We start from the raw sequence: 20,896 nt of genomic DNA, 5'->3' as shown, positions 1-20,896 counted from the left end.
CTTCAGTACTGGCGGGGTGTGAAGTCATGTCTGGTTCCCACTGGTCCCCACCGTGCACTTGGTCAGTTACATTAGAGCCCGTAGGGGCCTCTATGGTCGGGGTAGTCTGGGCGTTGGGGTTAGACATACTTTTACTTTCTAGTTTTACCGCGTTTACTGTTAGTAGAAGACTAGGTTGTTGACTGACAGCGTAAGCCTCTAAGTACTGAGGGAGCCGTCGTTCGCGCTGCGGGCGTTGGTTAGGAGGATCGTTTCGTGGAGTGTTCATCATAGGCCATTTCAATATTAATAACACTATATTAATATTACACTAATTACGCTCCGGCTCGAAGGACCAATTGTAACTGAGGGGTACAATTCCCTGACTGTATTACTAGATATGATACTTACTACCACTACCTTTGTACTTAATATTCGGCCACCCAGTACACGGCATAAATATATTATGATGAACACTGTCACGTAGATGAAACGGATCCAACACAAATGTACGAATTAGAAATAGGTCTTTATTTCTACACAGCGATGGTGTGTAGAGCAAGCACTTAATCAAATCAATCACATTTATGAATGGGAATTAGTATGCACTTTTATGGCAAGAGTATTCGTCGGTATATCAATAGAGAATGTCCAATCTCTGAAGGCGCAGGTGGTACATATACGACCTGGAATAGTTTAAGGAATAACAGCAATGATACTTCAATGATTATATACTGGATACACTAGGGGGGGTTAATCCGGTCGCTTGTAAGCCGACAGGAGTAGGAGGGGGGGGGGGGGGTAGAATCCGGCTGCCTCATCCGGCCAAGGGTATCCCAGGTGAACCCACTGTAGTGCCGTTCAATGCGCCGGCGATCCTTGGACCACAGATGAAAGCAGGTGGACTCTTTGTGGGCCGGCGTCATCCGGTCCACGGAGGAGAGACGTGAAGCGACCTCGTCTTGCAGAGCGTCTCCTCACCTTGCGTCCTCTCCAGGGGGGGGGGTTCCAACACACGGCAGTGTCGGGGGTCTTTATCCATGGAATAATCAAAGTATACAAAGCATAATCCGTGCCTGGGAAGGCGGGCTGTCGTCGGTAGAATAATCCGGTATACAGGTCCACTCGCTCGTCGGCTCTGGGGCTCCTCGGGTGCAGCTTCACGTGGGGTCAACCACCCTGGATAAGCAGCCAGTTCTCTGCCCGAAACGATGGGGTACTGACTACGGTAGTATTCTCACCGCACGAAGCACTATATATTAACAGACTATTATTAGCTTAATAGACTACGTCCAACTCGACGATATAGTGCCAAATATGACTATTCAAATATTAATATACACGATGTCTCAATACCGATGGTAGGCGAACTTGGCCTTACTCCCACACGTGGCGTCGCGGGGAGGCTTTACGTCTGTGACTCTATTGGAGGGTAAGAAACTGGACTGAAAAGGAAGTCCTACTTTAGTAGCGCAGTATATATACGCACTATGAACAAATAGTCCCATTAGTGGTGCGGTAGTCAGATTCCTACGCGGAACTAGGACTTGTTCGTACATGTGGAGCGGTACGTTTGAACTGGGTCTGAGGGGTATGGCAGCCTGGCACCAAGGTCTCGACCAATAGTAGAATGGAGACTATTATGGGATGTTCAGTAGGCTAGAATGGATATTCAATGCATATTGTACAAGGAATATACAAGGGATATCAGGGAATATTAGAGAATATACAAATACAATTAAATATATATATATAAATAAATATATATATTCGGTTTAATCTGGCCCTTCACAACAATAATATTGATCTCTATGTGCAGTCGGCTGTGAGGCAAGTGCGCAGCCAGGGACGTCTAAAAAGTGCAACACCGAAAAGAGACACTACAAAAAGATTCAATAACTTCACTGTCATACAATATGGTCTGATATTAACATTCAGTATTCAATATTGTCTGATTCAATATTAACATTCAGTATTCAAGTAGAACAGCTAGCTAGCTGTTGTGGACACTCACCTTTCCACAGCAAACCGGTAGGCAAGGCACCTTGGTTGAGAAATGCAGGTTTCAGTCTATGTGTTGTAGGATAGACAGTCTTCTCTATCCTGTCTCAAGATGCACAATTGTTGAATATATATAGAACACAAATGTTCTAGAATGTACCATTATGACATCATGCGACATCAAAAATTTTCTAGAATGTTTGATTATGACATCATACTGTGACATCACAAATGTTCTAGAATGTTTGATTATGACATCATACTGTGAGATCACAAATGTTCGAGAATGTTCTATTATGACATACTGTGACATCACAAATGTTCTAGAATGTTCTATTATGACATCATACTGTGACACAAATGTTCTAGAATGTCCTATCATGACATCATACTGTGACGAGTTCCAAACCTTCGTTTTTAATAAAAAAAAAATAAAAAAAAAACCTATACTTTTTTTTAAATTATTATTATATATCCTCAAACTAAATCCTCAATTTGAATAGTTATTCAAACTTCGTCAGGGTTTTTCGAACGGACATTCGAACCTTCGTTTTTAATAATTTTTTTTAAATAAAAATAAATAATTCTCTTTCTTTTTATAAATTCTTTATATATATATATATATAAATCCTCAATTTGAATAAAGTGATTAATCTGATTAAATGAGTCTTTTTTCTTTTATTATTTTGTTAGTGATGTAATCAAAAATAACACTTGGAACAAAAAAAACGATAATATACGATTGGTAAACAGTATGTCCGATATTATCGGCCTACCCGATATTGGCATAGAAATGTGATATCGGAAAATATCGGTATCGGTTTTCAAATTATTATTATTTTTTACTTAAGCATTACATCACACGCAGGAGTGGTTTGTGAACAATAAACCATGCCAAGGAGTGGTTATTAGGCCCGAGGCGCAGCCGAGGGTCGTTAGACCCCCCTAGGCATGGTTTATTGTTCACAAATCACGACTGCAAGTGGTGTAAAGCTTTTATACAACTGCCACATTCATCCAACCTTATTTCTATACAATAAACACACATTAATCGAAGATTTATTGAAAAAACCATCCGCCAGAAAAAGTTGTTCCCACAACTACAAAAAAGACAATTTGCCTCCATGTGGAAGCAGATCGGAAGTGCATCCAACCAACTAACACATCCAACTGTGTATTATTGGAATGATTGAGAGAAGTTGCCTCATGTGGAAGCAGCTTGAAGTGCATCCAACCAACTAACACATCCAACTCAGGGGCGGATTTAGGATTGTAGGAGATCCGGGGCTTAGCCCAGATGGGCCCCCTTTTTTTAATTTTTTTTTTATTTATTTATTTTTATTTATTTATTTATTTATTTTTTGGGCAGGCAAGGGGTGGTTTGGATGGGCTCAGGCAAGACCCCCTCCACGACAGATTTGAATTTAATGAACCTGTACGTGCAATTTCCTGCAATATAGAGCCTTCAATCTTGACCAATAAAGCTGCTCTTTTCACTATAAAACTCAGTTAACCATAACGTAGTTATGGTTAGATTTATATATTGGGGGGGGATATATCATATTTTTCATATAATCAAAAAGTGGTTCAATAGTGGGAGAGCAGAGATGCTCCGAATGCTCTTATGACCAGGCGTCTATGATTCACTGATACAAAGTAAAATAGTGCAGTGCAATAAAATAGTTAGTAAAATAGAATAAAATAATGCAATAGTGCATTGCAATAAAATAGTTATCATCGTATTTAATCGGGAGGCCGGTAAGGAGTGCATTACAGTAGTCGAGTTGGCTTGAGATAAAGGCATGGATCTGGTTTTCAGCGTCCTTTTGATTTATAAATGGCCGTACTTTAGCTATGTTTCTAAGGTGGAAGAATTAAGTTTTTGTCAACTTGTTGATTGTGATTTAAAGCTTAGGTCTGAGTCTACCATAACACCAAGACTTAACTCACTCAAATACAGTTAGCAGCTGGATAGACCACAGATGGAAATTAGCTTCTGCTAAATCTGGTGCAAACATATTTTCATGTAACAATGATGAATTAATTTTTTTTTTTTTTTTTTTTTTTAAATAGATTCGGGGCTTTTCAGAATACATCCGGGGCTTGAGCCCAGGTAGCCACCCCCTAGCTCCGCCCCTGGTCTGGAAGCTCGGAGTTGCTAATAAACAGTTTAAAACATTGTTACTTGACGAGTGGTATTTACAGACCGAACGTCCATCTCCGCCGTTGGTGTCACAGCGCATGCGCACCAGGCAGCTAAAGCCGCGTTCACGTTACTGGGAAGAAGCGGAAGAACCAGAGGACATCTCGTTGCTACAACTAGGAAGCCTTCACGCTTTGACTCTATATATATCTATGGATGAAACGCCCACATCCATACTTCCGCAATTCGTGACGCGAAGTGGGAGATATGGGGTCTATAAAAGAATCCCATATGTCCTAGTAGGAATTACCACTAGGAGGCTGACGTGAATGGTTTTTCCCAGTCGGAAGCTGGTTCTTCCGCTTCTTCCCAGTAACGTGAACGCGGCATGGTGCGCATGCGCTGTGACACCAACGGCGGAGATGGACGTTCGGTCTGTAAATACCACTCGTCGAGTAACAATGTTTTAAACTGTTTATTAGCAACTCCGAGCTTCCAGACCCCATCGTGAAGCTGTGTTAGACCCATATTGTACGCTGGGTATCTTTGAAATTCAGATCTGATGTATTCTTGACACACCGCGAGCCCCTTGATGACGCCTCAGACCTACTCCTATCCAAGCTCCGGGAGGGTCATCAAAGAGAAGTCGCCTATTCTCAGTCCTTGCCCCACAATGGTGGAATGAACTACCCACCCCAGTTAGGACAGCCGAAACACGTCCAATCTTTCGCCGTCGACTAAAGACGCACTTCTTCAACCATTATCTGAATAAAAAAAAAAAAAAAAAAATCTAACCCTAACTAACCATACTGTCATGCACTTGTCCTAATAAACTAACCTACACTGTAGCACTCAACACTTTGATGAACATTGTTACTCAGCTGATAGAGTTGTGCTCTTCCTGATGGCTTGTCGTACAGAACTTGTAAGTCGCTTTGGATAAAAGCGTCAGCTAAATGACTAAATGTAAATGTAAATGTAAATGCTTGGTCGTTTCTCTACTGGGTAATCGGGGCGTGTGAGCAAGTGACTCCGGTCACAAAAGCCCCAGGCTTGCAAACCGAAAGTCACGAAAGGGGCTATCTATGTGGTATCTCTGCTCCGACTACTGTACATGTGATATTGATGTGCTAATATTTAAAGTGTGTGTGTGTGTGTGTGTGTGTGTGTGTGTGTACTGTAGCTGATGTAAACAAGACGAAAGTCTTTCTCTGGTCTGCATCCCCTTAACAATTTATTGAGCTGTACTGTACTGTACCCATTCTGCAATCTGTTAATAAACTTTTCAATCAATCAATCAATCAAGCTAATGTTATTAGTAGAAGGGGGCGCTACTACTCGCAAAATTATTTAGTTTAGCTCGATTTCCGTAACGTTAACTTAGCCAGGTACTACTAAGATATGCAGAGCAACAAGAAAATGTTTACCAAACAAAGAGAAAAACACAACAAATTATAAATTTTCAAACTTACCATGCCACTTACCTGTCCACCACAATGTATCAACTTAGAAGGTAGTGGTTATTATGTCCAAAACACATGATACATGCTAAAATGTGTTGTAGCTTGAAAACAAAACAAAACAAAAAAAAAAGTCGAACTTCCTGTTTTGAGCCTCCTGCCTCTGTGGGAACGTGCGTCCCGATTGGCCACGCAAATAGACTCGCACGTCCTGATTGGCTGTATTTTTAAAAAAGAGAGAGAGATCACGTGGGCCTGTACGCCACGCGTGATTTTCTTTCCGTAGTCTATGTTTGCGAAGACGCTCCCTGATTGGCTAGCCGCGTACAGCGAAGACCCTCTCTGATTGGTTTAGCGCCGAAGGGTCTCTTCCGCCTTGTACATATTCTCTGCTTCAAAGTGGTTATGCTTTGGCCCTCTTTCGAAGTGGATTTTGCTTAGAGTTAGGGTTAAGGTTAGGGTTAGGGAAGAACATATCAATTGTTGTTAAATATGCGGAAGAGACCCTTCGGCGCTAAACCAATCAGAGGGGTCTGCGCTGTACGCGGCTAGCCAATCAGAGAGCGTCTTCGCAAACATAGGCTACGGAAAAATATCACGCGTACGCCACAGCCTGCTCAAACGGAACGTGAATGATGAATGATGAATGAATGAATGAAAACTTTATTTAACAGATTGCAGAATGGGTACAATACAGTACGGCTCAATACACACAATTGTTAAGGGGATGCAGACCAGAGAAAGACTTTCATCTTGTTGAATTTTTGAGAATTTCCCCAAGGGGATCAATAAAGGAAAATGTAACAGTAAGTACTATATACTATATACCTGTATGTCATGTATGTCCTCCCTATGCCATAAATGTCATGATGTCATGTATGTTGTGTATGTCATAAATAAATGTCCCTCTGAATTGAAAATGGGGGACCCTGATGTAAACAAGACGAAAGTCTTTCTCTGGTCTGCATCCCCTTAACAATTGTGTGTATTGAGCTGTACTGTATTGTACCCATTCTGCAATCTGTTAATAAAGTTTTCAATCAATCAATCAAATCGAGAGAGTTGAACCTGGTGTTACTTTTGACAGGATTAAGGCCACAATAACATTGTTCAATGAGTCATCTAACCGACACATAAACCTGTACATAAGGTTTCTTACAAGTGCCTTAAATGTAGGTATACCCAGGGCGGCTAAGTGGCGCAGTGGGCAAGGCGCTCGCCACTAATGCAGGAGATGCTGGGTTCGAGCCCAGCTCTCTGCGTTGCTACCAGCTTGGCAGGCCGTTCATACTAACACAATTGGCAGTGTTAGGGGTGGAAAGCTGGTGGGTGGGGATCGGACGTTGTGGACAGCGACTCCTACAGGTCCGTTGGTGCGCCTGCGCAGCAGAATCAGGAAGCGACGGGGGCGGCGTGTCCCTCCCACGCAGACCCTCGCCGCTGAGAGATCACGCTGTGCAGGTGAAAAGATGCGACGGCTGCCTCCTCGTGTACCGGAGGTATAAAAATGTAGGTATATACCCATACTGACAAACAGCTGGCTGGCACTGTGCCATCTAGGGACACGCAAGTAGAGCGTCACTATAAGCCACATTTCGTCTTAGCATGCTGTTATTCCTGTAGCTGACCCACAGGTGAGCAGCATACAGCGGCGTACAATACGCTCTGAACAGTGAGATTTTGACATCTGAAGTGCACATATGAAATGTACGTATCAGCATGTTTCCCTGTCTGTATAGTTTACAACGCTGTCTCTGAATGTCTTTATCATCAGACAAATCATCTGTAATACAATGGCAGAGGTATTTAATCTCATAACACACTTCAAGAACAGTGTTACTCAGAGGTGGCTGGGTAGCCCAGCTGACTAAGCGCCTGCCTACCACCGCAGAGACACTGGTATCGAATCCAGCTGTCGGCGGTGCCTCCGGCTTGGTCGGTCGTCCATACTAACACAATTGGCAGTGTCAGCGGGAGGGAAGCCGGCGGGGTGTGTATCCTGGTCGTTGTAAACAGCGACTTCTACAGGTCGGTCGGGGCGCCTGCTCAGCGAGGGGAGGGAACTGGGGGAAGTAGTGTGAGCCTCCCACGCGTTACGCTCCCCCAGTGAGAGTCCTCGCTGTCAGGTGAAAAGAAGCGGCTGGTTGACTCCACATGCATCTATCAACCCTCCCTAGACCACCAAGTGGGGGGGGGAATGCGCGCAACGACCAGGAAGGGGAGGGGGGAATTGGCATAACGACAAAAAATTGGGATGGGAGAAAAAAACAGAAAAAGGAGGAGAAAAAGTAGAAAAAAAGAACAGTGTTACTCAGATAAAAATCAGGAAAAACTGCCTTTCGATCTTCTTTACAATGTACAATCATAATGTTACTCTTCTTGGCGTTGTATTGGATGTCACATTCTATACCGTACTGGGAACATATCTTAAGTAGCTGTTGTAAGCCAGCTTGCACTATACGGAGAGAACACAACCAAGTCATCTGCATACATAAGATGATTAAAAACAGTATTTCCGACAGCACAGCCAGTTGTACACATATTAACATACACATATATGTACAGATATAGCTATCGTATCTACAGATATGCAAAAGGATTATGTGCAGGTATGTACAGACAGATGTGGATAGAAATATATACGGTAAAAATAAATATATAGATACGGTATATACACAGCATTATTGTACATGCTATCATACAGAGTTATATGGGTTATATGCAAGTGTATAAGTAGGTATATAGAAGGATGATATAGAATAGAATAGAATAGAAATACTTTAATCATCCCGAAATTTGACAATATGCTGGTATATTCAGACAGATATGGATATATATATATATACATTTATATATATGTTTACAGCATATATATATATATATATATGCTGTAAACATATATATAAATGTATATATATACGGTATATACAGCATTATTGTACATGCTATCATACAGAGTTATATGGGTAAACTATGTTCTTAGACTCAGAGTAAACATTGTTCTTAGAGAAAACACTCTGCCCTAAATAGCCAGAGGCAGCGCCACAGGAGGTAAAGTACAGGCCATTCAACGTACGTATTTGTCTCTCAAAGCCCAATGTTTCTACTTATTTACCTTTCCCCCTTTTCTATTGCATTCTCTCTCCCTCTCCCCTCTCTTTCTCTCTCTCTCTCTGTCCTTCCAGACTGCCAGGGCGCAGGCTGACATTTAGACAATTATAACACTGATTCAATATAATTCATTATAGCAAAAGCTGTAGCATTTCACCTGCATCTCAAGTCAACCTGACACCCGCTCGTCACCCCCCCCCCCCATCCCATCATTTTAGCATTGCTTTCATAATATAGTTTAATCAACTTCCTGAAAATCATATCTGTTGATTAGCTTTATGAAATTATCTTTGGTTTGATTGGCATAATGTACAATAAGAGGAGCATGGTTGGTGTGACATTTAACCTCATATCAACCCGCTCAACATTTATAAACAAGCACACGCACGGTCACACACATGCACACACACACACACACACACACACACACACACACACACACACACACACACACACACACACGTGCAATTAAGCATTGTTGCTTGCGGCATTGGTATTGTTGTGTTATTCCACAAGTATACACACGTGACTCCTCTGTATTTGAACGTGAGTGTCTTTATTTCGCTAGCTCCGTAGCTCCACAATACAGGTCTGTCATTCTCCGGTCCTGGTCTAATCTACCTGTACGTGACGTCAGTACGGTGGCATACGGACTCTGTGTCGTATTAACGCACACACATTAACAATAACACAACACCACAGTCATCAACTGTTCTTGTAGAAGCAGTGGAGCTGGAGGGGACCCGTTTTGTCTGTCTGCGTGTCGTCCTGCATTTGTCCCTCTGATCGTACGGGACGAGCCTCCGCGATGACTCACTGTACTGGAGTTCACTGTGAAAGAGGAGAGAACAACCCCAATAGCTCAGAGATTTGAGTGTGAGTGTGAGTGTGAGTGTGTGTGTGAGTGTGTGTGTGTGCGTGTGTGCGTGTGTGTGTGTGTGTGTGTGTGTGTGTGCGTGCACGTTGCGTGTGCATGAGCCGTAGCCATTGTCAACGATCCCAATCATGAATATTGTTCATTACCGCAGGGAGATGGAGGCTGTCACACCTGACTTGTTTTTATCTGTGAGGCAATGCCCGCCATTCTATTACCATACCTCAAGCCGCTTTGACAGATGTCTCCATAGACACATAGAACTTAATATAATATATTCCAAATAGGAATGACGCAAGGATTCATTAGGATATCTTTTTTTAGTCGTTGAATAAAGTGTTCAGGAGCACAACAGGAGGACAAAGAAACATAATGACTCTGATAAGAGTTATATTTCTAATCAGTTCTGTTTCTCCAGACTTAATGGTCATGGCCAGGGGGGGGGGGGGTTGGACATCGCTTGCTAATTACAGAGGTCACCAGCAGAAGGCAGCATCTGTAATTGTTTCACTGATTGAGGTCAAACGCCCACTTACTCGCTCCATTCGGAATAGGTCTGGTTTCAGATCGCCTCTGGGAACAACAAGACTGATAGCCTAAAAGCCCTGCTTAGCGCCCCCTAGAGGCCATGCTGCTTACATACACCCAACTGGACCAAAGGGGTTGAACCAACCAACCAACCAACCAACCAACCAACCGAGCAAGCGACCGACTGAGCGGTTGACCTGAGCATGGCCGTCTTCAGAGCCCTGCGTTCTCGCTAGTGTTTTTGCACCTCTCTTTATAAAGCCTTATTACATGGCGTTTTCACATTCGCCGAAATGCTTGCTTGTGATTGGTCAATAGCCCCCCGACTGCGGTCATTATTTTTCAATAATGACCGCAGAGCGCAGCTGTTCGCAATCAAGCCCACTGACACACTGTTTCAGTGCAATTAGACACTGCCGTGCCGGCGATGACAGGGGGCGGAGCGACGAGCGGAGCCAGAACACAGCGGAGCCAGAACACAGAGGCTGCCCGCGATAATAATAATCACTTTATTTGGGCTGACAGAGCCACAGAACAACTGCGATTTGTCAAATGAATTAGGTATATTGTTAGTAAGTTAGCCATGTAATAAGCGGGATAATGTATAGCCTACTCGGTCATTGTCGCAAAATAATTGACCTTCACTACGTTTAAAACACCTCGCAGAGGCGGCTCGGTATTTTAAACTACGTGTCGGTCAATTATTTTGCGACAATGACCTCGTAGCCATACATTATCCCTTACTTATTTCCCCCCTGGGGGTCATGAATGTGTTCACGTCAGATTTTGTGACTGTATGACTAACGTGGTCATGAGAAACGTTTACCGGAAGATTCTGGCCTGATGGTGGCACTAGATGTCATGGGGTCACCAAGGTCATGGGGTCACCAAAATCAATAGGTGTCTTCCTGTAGGTAGGGGGTCATGAATGTTCTCAGCAAATTGTATGGCAATCCTGTCATCACTTCAGTGGGTCAGGAGATCCAGATGTTTCATTTGAAAAATGAACGTTTGGCTTAACCCTTTCACTACCACACTACAGAAGGTTAACCCTTTCACTACCACACTACAGAAGGTTAACCCTTTCACTACCACACTGCAGAAGGTTAACCCTTTCACTACCACACTACAGAAGGTTAACCCTTTCACTACCACACTACAGCAGGTTAACCCTTTCACTACCACACTACAGACGGTTAATCCTTTCACTACCACACTACAGAAGGTTAACCCTTTCACTACCACACTACAGACGGTTGAAAGGGTTAACCCTTTGTCGTGTGGCAGTGAAAGGGTTAATGGTGGTGCTAGAGGAATGGTCACGGGGTCACCAAAACCAAAACGGTTTCAAAAACAGAACATGGACAGAAATGATTCTAATTATTTATAACAATCTTGCACACATACAAATAAAAACAGCACCCATAAGTTAATTTCCTTTTCTTTTTTTAAGGGCCATTCACATCCTTCTTTCAATTTAAATGATGCAAAGGCTGGCCTTGTGGGCCCCCCCCCCACCTCTCCTCAAACCTCTCCCTCTGTTGTCTCAATGCATACGGCAGTCTCTCCATCACATAGATCTCACGGATCACGTCCGTCCATTCTGCCTCCATCAGCACCACCTGACTCATCCACTTCCTTGTTGTTTACATCTTTTTATTCTAGTGAAATTCACTTCTCATTCCCACGTCTCCTTTTTTTTTATCTACTTTTTTCTCCCATTTTAAATTTTTCTCCCATCCCAATTTCGTATCGTCCAATTCTACCCTCCCCTGTCTCGAACATTGTTTGGCCATGCCTCCCACTGGCCGGCTGCAATGTGGACCAAGCCTTGCATCACGTGTCCCCTCCGGTACTCGAGGAAGCAGCCGTCGCATCTTTTCACCTGCACAGCGTGATCTTTCAGCATCGGGGGTCTGCGTGGGAGGGCACGCCGCCCTCGTCGCTTCCCGTTTCTGCTGCGCAGAGCGCACCAACTGACCTGTAGGAGTCGCTGTCCACAACGTCCGGTCCCCACCCATCAGCTTCCCACCCCCTAATAGTGCCAATTGTATTAGTATGAACGACCAGCCAAGCTGATAGCAATGCGGAGAGCTGGGCTCGAACCCAGCGTCTCCTGCATTGGTGGTGAGCGCCTTGCCCACTGCACCACCTAGCCGCCCCCATTCCCACTTCTCCTTGATATAAGCTCATGGCCAGACAGCACAGAGAGACTAGGATCAGATGGAGCTTCTATCCCCAGGCCATCAGCATGCTCAATGACAATGACACCATGTAACTAACAACCCATCCACATGCACACGCTCACTTTAAACAAACAAACAAACACTCACCTTACCACTCACTTTACTCACTTTAGACACTTTAACACACTTTATATTTATCTATTATTAAAGAGATTTGCACTACATGCATGCCTCATTTGCACCCTACTCTAAGTTTTGTACCTCATCTCATTTTTGCATTCTACCTCACTGTTGCTCATTTTACTCTGTATTGTATATATATTATTATGTATATTGACTGAACATTCCTTTACTTACTTTTTTACTTACTTCTTAATAACTTTTCTTTACTGTATGTAGCACACTCTCAGGGGCTCATACAGAAACAAGCATTTCATCATAAAGTATTCTGTATTTTGTTGTGACAATAAACAAACTTGAACTTGAAACTACCGGTATATCAATTTCTGTAAAAGTTCTGTAGTCTATTGTGTACTCTCGCTATAATCCTTCTACGCGGTTCCGAATTGTATGCTGCTATGAATACCTTCAATACGCCTTCTTCTATGGTTCTTATTATGTTCTTTTGTAATGGTTTAATCTAAATAGTGACGTACTTGGAGATATTTATAGAAATCATGATTATCCAATCCATGTCTCAATTCCAGCCCTATTAGCTCTATCTGGAAGCACTCTATTAACCCCTTGGTATACAGTTTATAATGGAATGTCAGACCTTTCTTTTGCTTCCATCTCTCAACCCCCCCCCCTCCCTCCCGAGTCCCACCCCCCATCTCCAAGTCCTAGTCCATCTCAACACCGTTCTCTCGTCTTTAATATTTGGCTCCAGATCTTGAGTGTTAATTTGATCCATGGGTTTTCTTTATCAGTCAGATTCTTCAGATCAGGCTCCTGTCTCCAATCCATGCCAGAGGGGTTGTAGTTAAAGGTGAGGTATTTTTTTAATGTTTTTATTTTTACATTCAATTTGTACCCTGATTATGAAGATACATTTGAGTTTTTTTTGCCATACATTTTTTAGATATAAAGATAAACACACACACAAACCAAAGCAAGAAAATGAAAACGAAAAAAGACTACAAAAGTAGAATTTGTTTTAAATATACAACAAAGACTACACAAGTAGAACAACATTTAACCCTTTCACTGCCGCACTACCAAAACGGTTAACCCTTTCATTGCAACAATTCACAGGTTAACCCTTTCACTGCCACACAACAGCCTGTTAACCCGGCGACCGTCGGTTGTGTGATAGAAGTAAAGGGTTAACCTTTTGTCGTGTGGCAGTGAAAGGGTTAAATATACAACAAAGACTACACAAGTAGAACAACATTTAAATATACAACAAAGACTACACACGTAGACATTTATTTAAATATACAACAAAGACTACACACGTAGACATTTCTTTAAATATACAACAAAGACTACACACATAGACATTTCTTTAAATATACAACAAAGACTACACATGTAGACATTTCTTTAAATATACAACAAAGACTACACACGTAGACATTTCTTTAAATATACAACAAAGACTACACACGTAGACATTTCTTTAAATATACAACAAAGACTACACATGTAGACATTTCTTTAAATATACAACAAAGACTACACACGTAGAAGAAAAAGGGGAAAACCCCACCGAGAACCCCCCACTGGGGGGCACTACCACAGACCAGCCACTGGGGGACACTACCACAGACCAGCCACTGGGGGACACTACCACAGACCAGCCACTGGGGGGCACTACCAGAGACCAGCCACTGGGGGACACTACCACAGACCAGCCACTGGGGGACACTACCACAGACCAGCCACTGGGGGACACTACCACAGACCAGCCACTGGGGGGCACTACCAGAGACCAGCCACTGGGGGACAGTACCACAGACCAGCCACTGGGGGGCACTACCACAGACCAGCCACTGGGGGGCACTACCACAGACCAGCCACTGGGGGACACTACCATAGATATCTATATCTATGGACACTACCACAGACCAGCCACTGGGGGGACAGTACCACAGACCAGCCACTGGGGGACAGTACCACAGACCAGCCACTGGGGGACACTACCAGAACCCAGCCACTGGGGGACAGTACCACAGACCAGCCACTGGGGGGCACTACCAGAACCCAGTCACTGGGTTTCCCAGAAACTAGCCACCTCACGTTCTCTCGTCTAGACCTCACGTTCTTTCGTCTAGACCTCACGTTCTCTCGACTAGACCTCTCATTCTCTATTCATAATAATAATAATAATAATAATAATAATAATAATAATAATAATAATTCATTACATTTATATAGCGCTTTTCTAGACACTCAAAGCGCTCCCCACAATCGAGGGTGGAAATTGCTTCCTTCACCACCACTGGTAGCACCCAACCTTGGGCTACTACACAGGCTCAATGGCTGCCATACACTGGCACCAGGTACACGTCACACTACACACAATGGCTGAACGGCTCAGGAGACAGGGATTGATATCAGCCAATTAAGGGGGGGGATGATTAGGTGGCCTTGATGTCAGAGACCTGATTGGAAATTTGGCCAGGAAAGTCGGGGAACCCCCTATACTCTTTGCGATAAGCGCCCTGGGTTCTTTAACGACCGAATTCAGTCATATTGTTCCCTCTCCTCGCCTCCTTCAGTCCTTTCTTCCGCTTCCGTCACTCTCTCTTCCAAGCCTTCTATGTCGCCAGCTTGCTTTTCTATTTTCCGCCTAATTTCATCTCTGAAGACCCTAATTTCTTGTCTCATCAGCCGTCTGCTGTGCCTCGATGTTGACGTCGCTAATGTCTTCATCTGGTCCATCATAGCTCACTCTCTCCTCCACCCGCTCCTCTCTCTCCCTCCGTACCTCCTACCCTCTCTCCTCCACTCGCTCCTCTCTCTCCCTCCGTACCTCCTACCCTCTCTCCTCCACTCGCTCCTCTCTCTCCCTCCGTACCTCCTACCCTCTCTCCTCCACTCGCTCCTCTCTCTCCCTCCGTACCTCCTACCCTCTCTCCTCCACTCGCTCCTCTCTCTCCCTCCGTACCTCCTACCCTCTCTCCTCCACTCGCTCCTCTCTCTCCCTCCGTACCTCCTACCCTCTCTCCTCCACTCGCTCCTCTCTCTCCCTCCGTACCTCCTACCCTCTCTCCTCCACTCGCTCCTCTCTCCCTCCGTACCTCCTACCCTCTCTCCTCCACTCGCTCCTCTCTCTCCCTCCGTATCTCCTACCCTCTCTCCTCCACTCGCTCCTCTCTCTCCCTCCGTACCTCCTACCCTCTCTCCTCCACTCGCTCCTCTCTCTCCCTCCGTACCTCCTACCCTCTCTCCTCCACTCGCTCCTCTCTCTCCCTCCGTACCTCCTACCCTCTCTCCTCCACTCGCTCCTCTCTCTCCCTCCGTACCTCCTACCCTCTCTCCTCCACTCGCTCCTCTCTCTCCCTCCGTATCTCCTACCCTCTCTCCTCCACTCGCTCCTCTCTCTCCCTCCGTACCTCCTACCCTCTCTCCTCCACTCGCTCCTCTCTCTCCCTCCGTACCTCCTACCCTCTCTCCTCCACTCGCTCCTCTCTCTCCCTCCGTACCTCCTACCCTCTCTCCTCCACTCGCTCCTCTCTCTCCCTCCGTACCTCCTACCCTCTCTCCTCCACTCGCTCCTCTCTCTCCCTCCGTACCTCCTACCCTCTCTCTCAAAAGGTCAGTAATTAGGGGGGTATCTCAGCCGGTCCAGGGTTCGGTACACAAAGAACTCCTATCTCGCTTTCTCCTCTCCTCTACTTCCTCTCACCGTCGCAACTCTGAACAATAATATCTCTCTCTCTCTACGCCAACACTCCAACACCATACTCCGCTCAACTCAACTCTCTTCCTCTCAGGGTTAATGTAATGTGTGAGATGCTTGTGAGTGCAGTGCACATGGGGTGTGTCTCTACTAATTATGTGCAGGTGTACTATATCAGTGCTAATCAGCATGTGAGGTGGATGTGCCTAAATGCTGTGCAGGTGTGTTACATCAGTCCTAATCAGCTACCTAAGTGATGGATATATCTCGCTTCATTCACGTATCCCAAGGAGGGGGGAGGAGATCTGTCACAATTATCTACTATGCTAATATGTCTATACTACTACCTACTATGCTAATATGTCTTTACTATTACCTACTATGCTACTATGTCTTTACTACTACCTACTATGCTAATATGTCTTTACCTACTATGCTAATATGTCTCTACTACTATGCACTCAAGATTGCAGCACTCAAGTTCAACACTGTTTGAACAATAGTAACAATCTCACTGACCCTTAGCTGCCAGAGTTGTACCCTTCCTGCTGACTTGTTGTACACAACTTGTAAGTCGCTTTGGTTAAAAGCGTTCAGCTAATGACTAAATGTAGACGTAATGTAAATGTAAATGAGATGTCGGGACACGTCAGCGGCCGGAGATGTCGGCAGTAAAACAGACAACTAGATGTATAGGCTACTTAAAGTGACTATACTGTCTGAATTTAGAAGTCTGATAGCCGAGGGGATGAAAGATTTAGAGTAACGGTTGGTCTTACTCAAAGGAACGTCATAACGGCGGCCAGAAGGCAACAGCGAAAACCACTGAGACAGAGCGTGGAGAGGTTGGTTACTGATGCTCATCCCGCCTTCTTGACCACCTGGTCCGTCCAGAGAGACTCTGTTTGACTCCAATTATTTTGGAGCACACTCTAACTATGTTCTGTAGGCTGTTCTTATCTTTAATAGATAGACCACTGAACAAAACAGATCAAAGAAAATGTTAAGACGCTTTCAATAAAAGAACCATAAAAACCATCTTCTCACTAACATTAAAATAGTTCAGCGTTCTCACCAAGTAGATCCTCTGCTGACCTCTTGATCACAACGGACTCTGTATTTATGTTGTTGAAATGGTCAGAAAACAAATTGTCCTCTCAGCAATGCATGCATGCTCCATTTAATACCAAACATCATTTCATGAATCATAACCCTTCCCCTCCACTCTGTGGAAGCAATAGGTTTTCATCAAGAAAATGCATAACAGCTAACTTTCTGCCACTACCGACCTTTCATTTGACTGAAGTTCTTCTTCCCCACAGACAACAAATGTGACGGTGTGGCTATGAATCTGGCGCTATGGTCGGTGATATCTTGCTAGATCAGCTTGGATTTCACGATGCGTGCCGTGGTTTATTATATCAAAACTAAATTCAGTGTTGAGTATTGTAATAAAAAATGTTTTTTAATACTTATGGAACCAGCAAACATTATAATGTTCATTAACCATCTAGGAAACAAGATACGAGACGAGAGCAAATGTTGAAAGGTTGAATGCTTGTCAACTACCAAAGTAAAAAACTATTGCTTTAAAGGCAAAGGTATGGATGATCCAAAACCGATGATATTATATCATATCTATATTATCATAAATATACTGTATATATTATTATTATATTATACACTTAAAAGTTGTACAAAAAGAAAAAGTTCTACTGTAACTCTGCTAAGTGTCCTGAATATCCCGCCTCTATATCCTGAATATCCTGCCTCTATATCCTGAATATCCTGCCTCTATATCCATGGAAACAACATGTTAACTATATTCAAGGAAAAATATCTAAGTCAGTAGCAATATTGTATAAATGTAAGGATATATTAAACTACAAAGCCTTGCACATAATTTACTGCTCACTTATACTTCCTTACATTTCTTACTGTGTGGAAGTATGGGGGTCGACATTTAAAAATACAGTAAATCCAATAGTCGTACTGCAAAAGCGGGCCATTCGGAACCTTTTCAAGGCTGGTTACTATGAACACACAAATCCATTGTTTATAAAGTCTCATATTATGAAATTTAATGATTTGGTTTACTATAAAAATATGCAAATAATGTACAGAGCTAAAGCAACGTTACTCCCAGGTGGGGTGCAAAGGTTTTTTTTCAACACATGAAAGAAAATATGATTTGAGAGATATTTGTAAATTTACTGTTCAGAAAGCTAAGAAAGGGATTAAAAGGAGGTGTATTTCTATTATTGGGGTTAACTTGTGGAACAATGCGGATATACAGTTAAGAATGAGTAATTCGATTTTGGTTTTTAAGAAAAAGGTTTGTAAAGCAATTTTTGAAAAATACAAGGGTGAATAACACTGTTTTGTTTTCTTTTTTTTTCTTTTAGAATACTGTTTTTGAATCTACATTTTTGTATATATATATATATTTTTTTTTTAATGCTAAATTTTGAAAAACTACAAGGGTGAAAAACACTGTTTTGCTTGCTTTTTTTCTTTTCTTTAGAATACTGTTTGAGTAAAAAAAATAATTCTTTTGGTAAGAATATAGGACAGGCACATATAAGCACTATGCTTCAGTCTGTACCTTTTTCAGTCACTGTAAATAATCAAATATTGATAAATGTTGATAAATGATGATGTATATTGTACTTTTTTTGATGACTGAAAAAAAATAAACTACTACTACTACTATATCCTGAATATCCTGCCTCTACGTCCTCAGATTTTAATGTTGCATCACTCCATAGTTACTGGACTCCAGACGCATCACTGAAGTGAGTTTAGATGAAAGTGTCTCACCACCAGTCCTCATTGCAGACAAATCCACTGCAGGACGAAACACGACAACCTCTCGGCCTCCGAAATGCAACTCCGTCTGGAGTGTGTCGATGTATTCCTGGGACAAATTAATTAAAGGGCCGCTGTTAATAATGATCGGTTAGGTCCTGACAAGCAGGCGCACCGAGCGGCCCCATAAAGCATCACAGCGATGCCCGCGTTGACGTCGGTTCCGCGCCATTGGCTTTCATTGTTGAGGAAGACCGTAAAACACCAGAGCCGGGCGAGACGGAGAGAGAGCCGGCTGTCGTCTGACAGACATAGGGGGGGGGGGGGGGGGGTGCACCCCGAGTCCAGAGCACTGGTGAAGGAGGAATACATGCTCACGCGATAACGGCCTTTTCTCCTCTCGCTGTGCGCGCTTTCGTTCAACGCCATTTGCGTGATTAAGGCGAGACACTGCAGGTGAATAGTCAAATATACTTTTTTTGTTGATTTTGAGATTGTTATATTTTGCTTCCTAAACATGTCTTCTATGAAACTAGTGACAATAAAACGTCAATAACACACATTTAGTTGTTTATTTTACATCATTTTGCCTTATTGCATCCATAAATGTGCACATATTTAATGGGGAAGTGCCTCATTTGCATATATAAACATACATTTCCGAAAACTTGCAATATATTTTTTCTTAGTTTATATGTACATAACAAATTGGGAAAGTTTCATAGTGATATCTATTCAAATATGTTTTGCCTATTAGGGGGTACTACACTGTTTGTAGCCTGTGTGTAGTTCTGTTCAGTTCAATAACATCATTATTATTATTCAGTTATCAGGCATGTGTTTAGGTTGTCTATTACTAATGGTTTGATTAGGTATTGTGTTTGTAAATATCTGTTTAAAAAAAAAGTATGGCATTTTACAATACAGAACTTTGAAGGCGTTTTCCCAAAAATGAGTTTTAAGAGTTTTTCCTCATACTCTGAGCCAGAAATCTCCACTTCAGTAGCACTCACATACACCAAACCTTCCAGTTCTATTCATATCTATGTTCTGAAGGTATTTACAGAAGGGTTTGTTGATATCGCATTCATACCCTGATTTATATCACATTTTATTCCTAAAAACATGGCGAAATATGGAATTTTACCATAAAATGGACTGAATGGAGTATTTTCTGATTTATGGAGTGATAAAAAGAGATATCCAAAATCCCCTCTGTAATAACCTTTGGCTCTAATATGTCAACAAAATGAAACTATAATTTTGAAAATGGCTTTATCCAATGTTCAGATTTCTGTCAAATTAGTGCATATTTAAGTAGATCATGCCTCATTTGCATATTTAAACATACAATTTCAGAAAACTTGTAATACAAAAAAGTCTTGTCTTAATATAAGTAATCAACTGGGGAAGTTTCATTGTGATATCTATTAGTACATTTTTTACCCTATTCACCTGCAGTGTCTCCCCTTAAATAAGCAATTGGATGCTGGAGTATGTCTATTGTGCGTCTACAAAAAGAAAAGAAAAACATTTTTCAAATGTAGCCAAAAGTAAAGACCTTAATCCTATCAAAACAGCAGTCAAAGTGTATATTTTCAGCACTACGTTTGTTTACCGATGTTTTTAAGATTGACCAAAAATAAGAATTAAATGCTAATTATATCTGTAACTGAGGGGTACAATTCCCTGACTGTATTGATAAGTATGGTATCATTAAACCACTACCGTCTTATGTACATTCCTACTGGCCATACAGTACACAGGTATCTAATGATGAACACTTCCCACAATGACTCGGTTCCACACAAAACTGGATTTAAGTATTTATTAGCAGTAATGATAGTACATAATATACTTTACTTTGGATGCGCTTATAAGGCAAAGGAATGTGCGTAGGCAAATCAATAACGTATGTCCATTCTCATATTACGCAGGAGATAATAATACAACCTGAAT

General features: G+C 42.6%; 1 protein-coding gene across 2 annotated transcripts in view; it reads right to left on the bottom strand.

Annotated features, from left to right (window-relative positions):
* The window catches only part of LOC311229356 (serine/threonine-protein kinase pdik1l-B), a 33,200-nt gene extending 27,532 nt beyond the window's left edge, over window positions 1–5,668 (bottom strand). The window contains exon 1 of one of the 2 annotated variants that reach the window (XM_084315442.1): window positions 5,596–5,668. In XM_084315442.1, coding sequence (XP_084171568.1) covers window positions 5,596–5,598 — 3 coding nt within the window. In that variant the 5' untranslated portion in view covers window positions 5,599–5,668. Of the gene's footprint in view, window positions 1–1,993; window positions 2,083–5,595 lie in introns of those variants that run through there. The other variant, XM_084315443.1, reaches the window with a different exon arrangement.
* Between the last annotated feature and the right edge of the window lie 15,228 nt (window positions 5,669–20,896).

The sequence above is a fragment of the Notolepis coatsorum genome, assembly GCF_963971535.1.
Source record: "Notolepis coatsorum genome assembly, chromosome: 5".
NCBI lineage: Eukaryota > Metazoa > Chordata > Actinopteri > Aulopiformes > Paralepididae > Notolepis > Notolepis coatsorum.
This window is presented reverse-complemented; position numbering and strand designations above follow the sequence as displayed.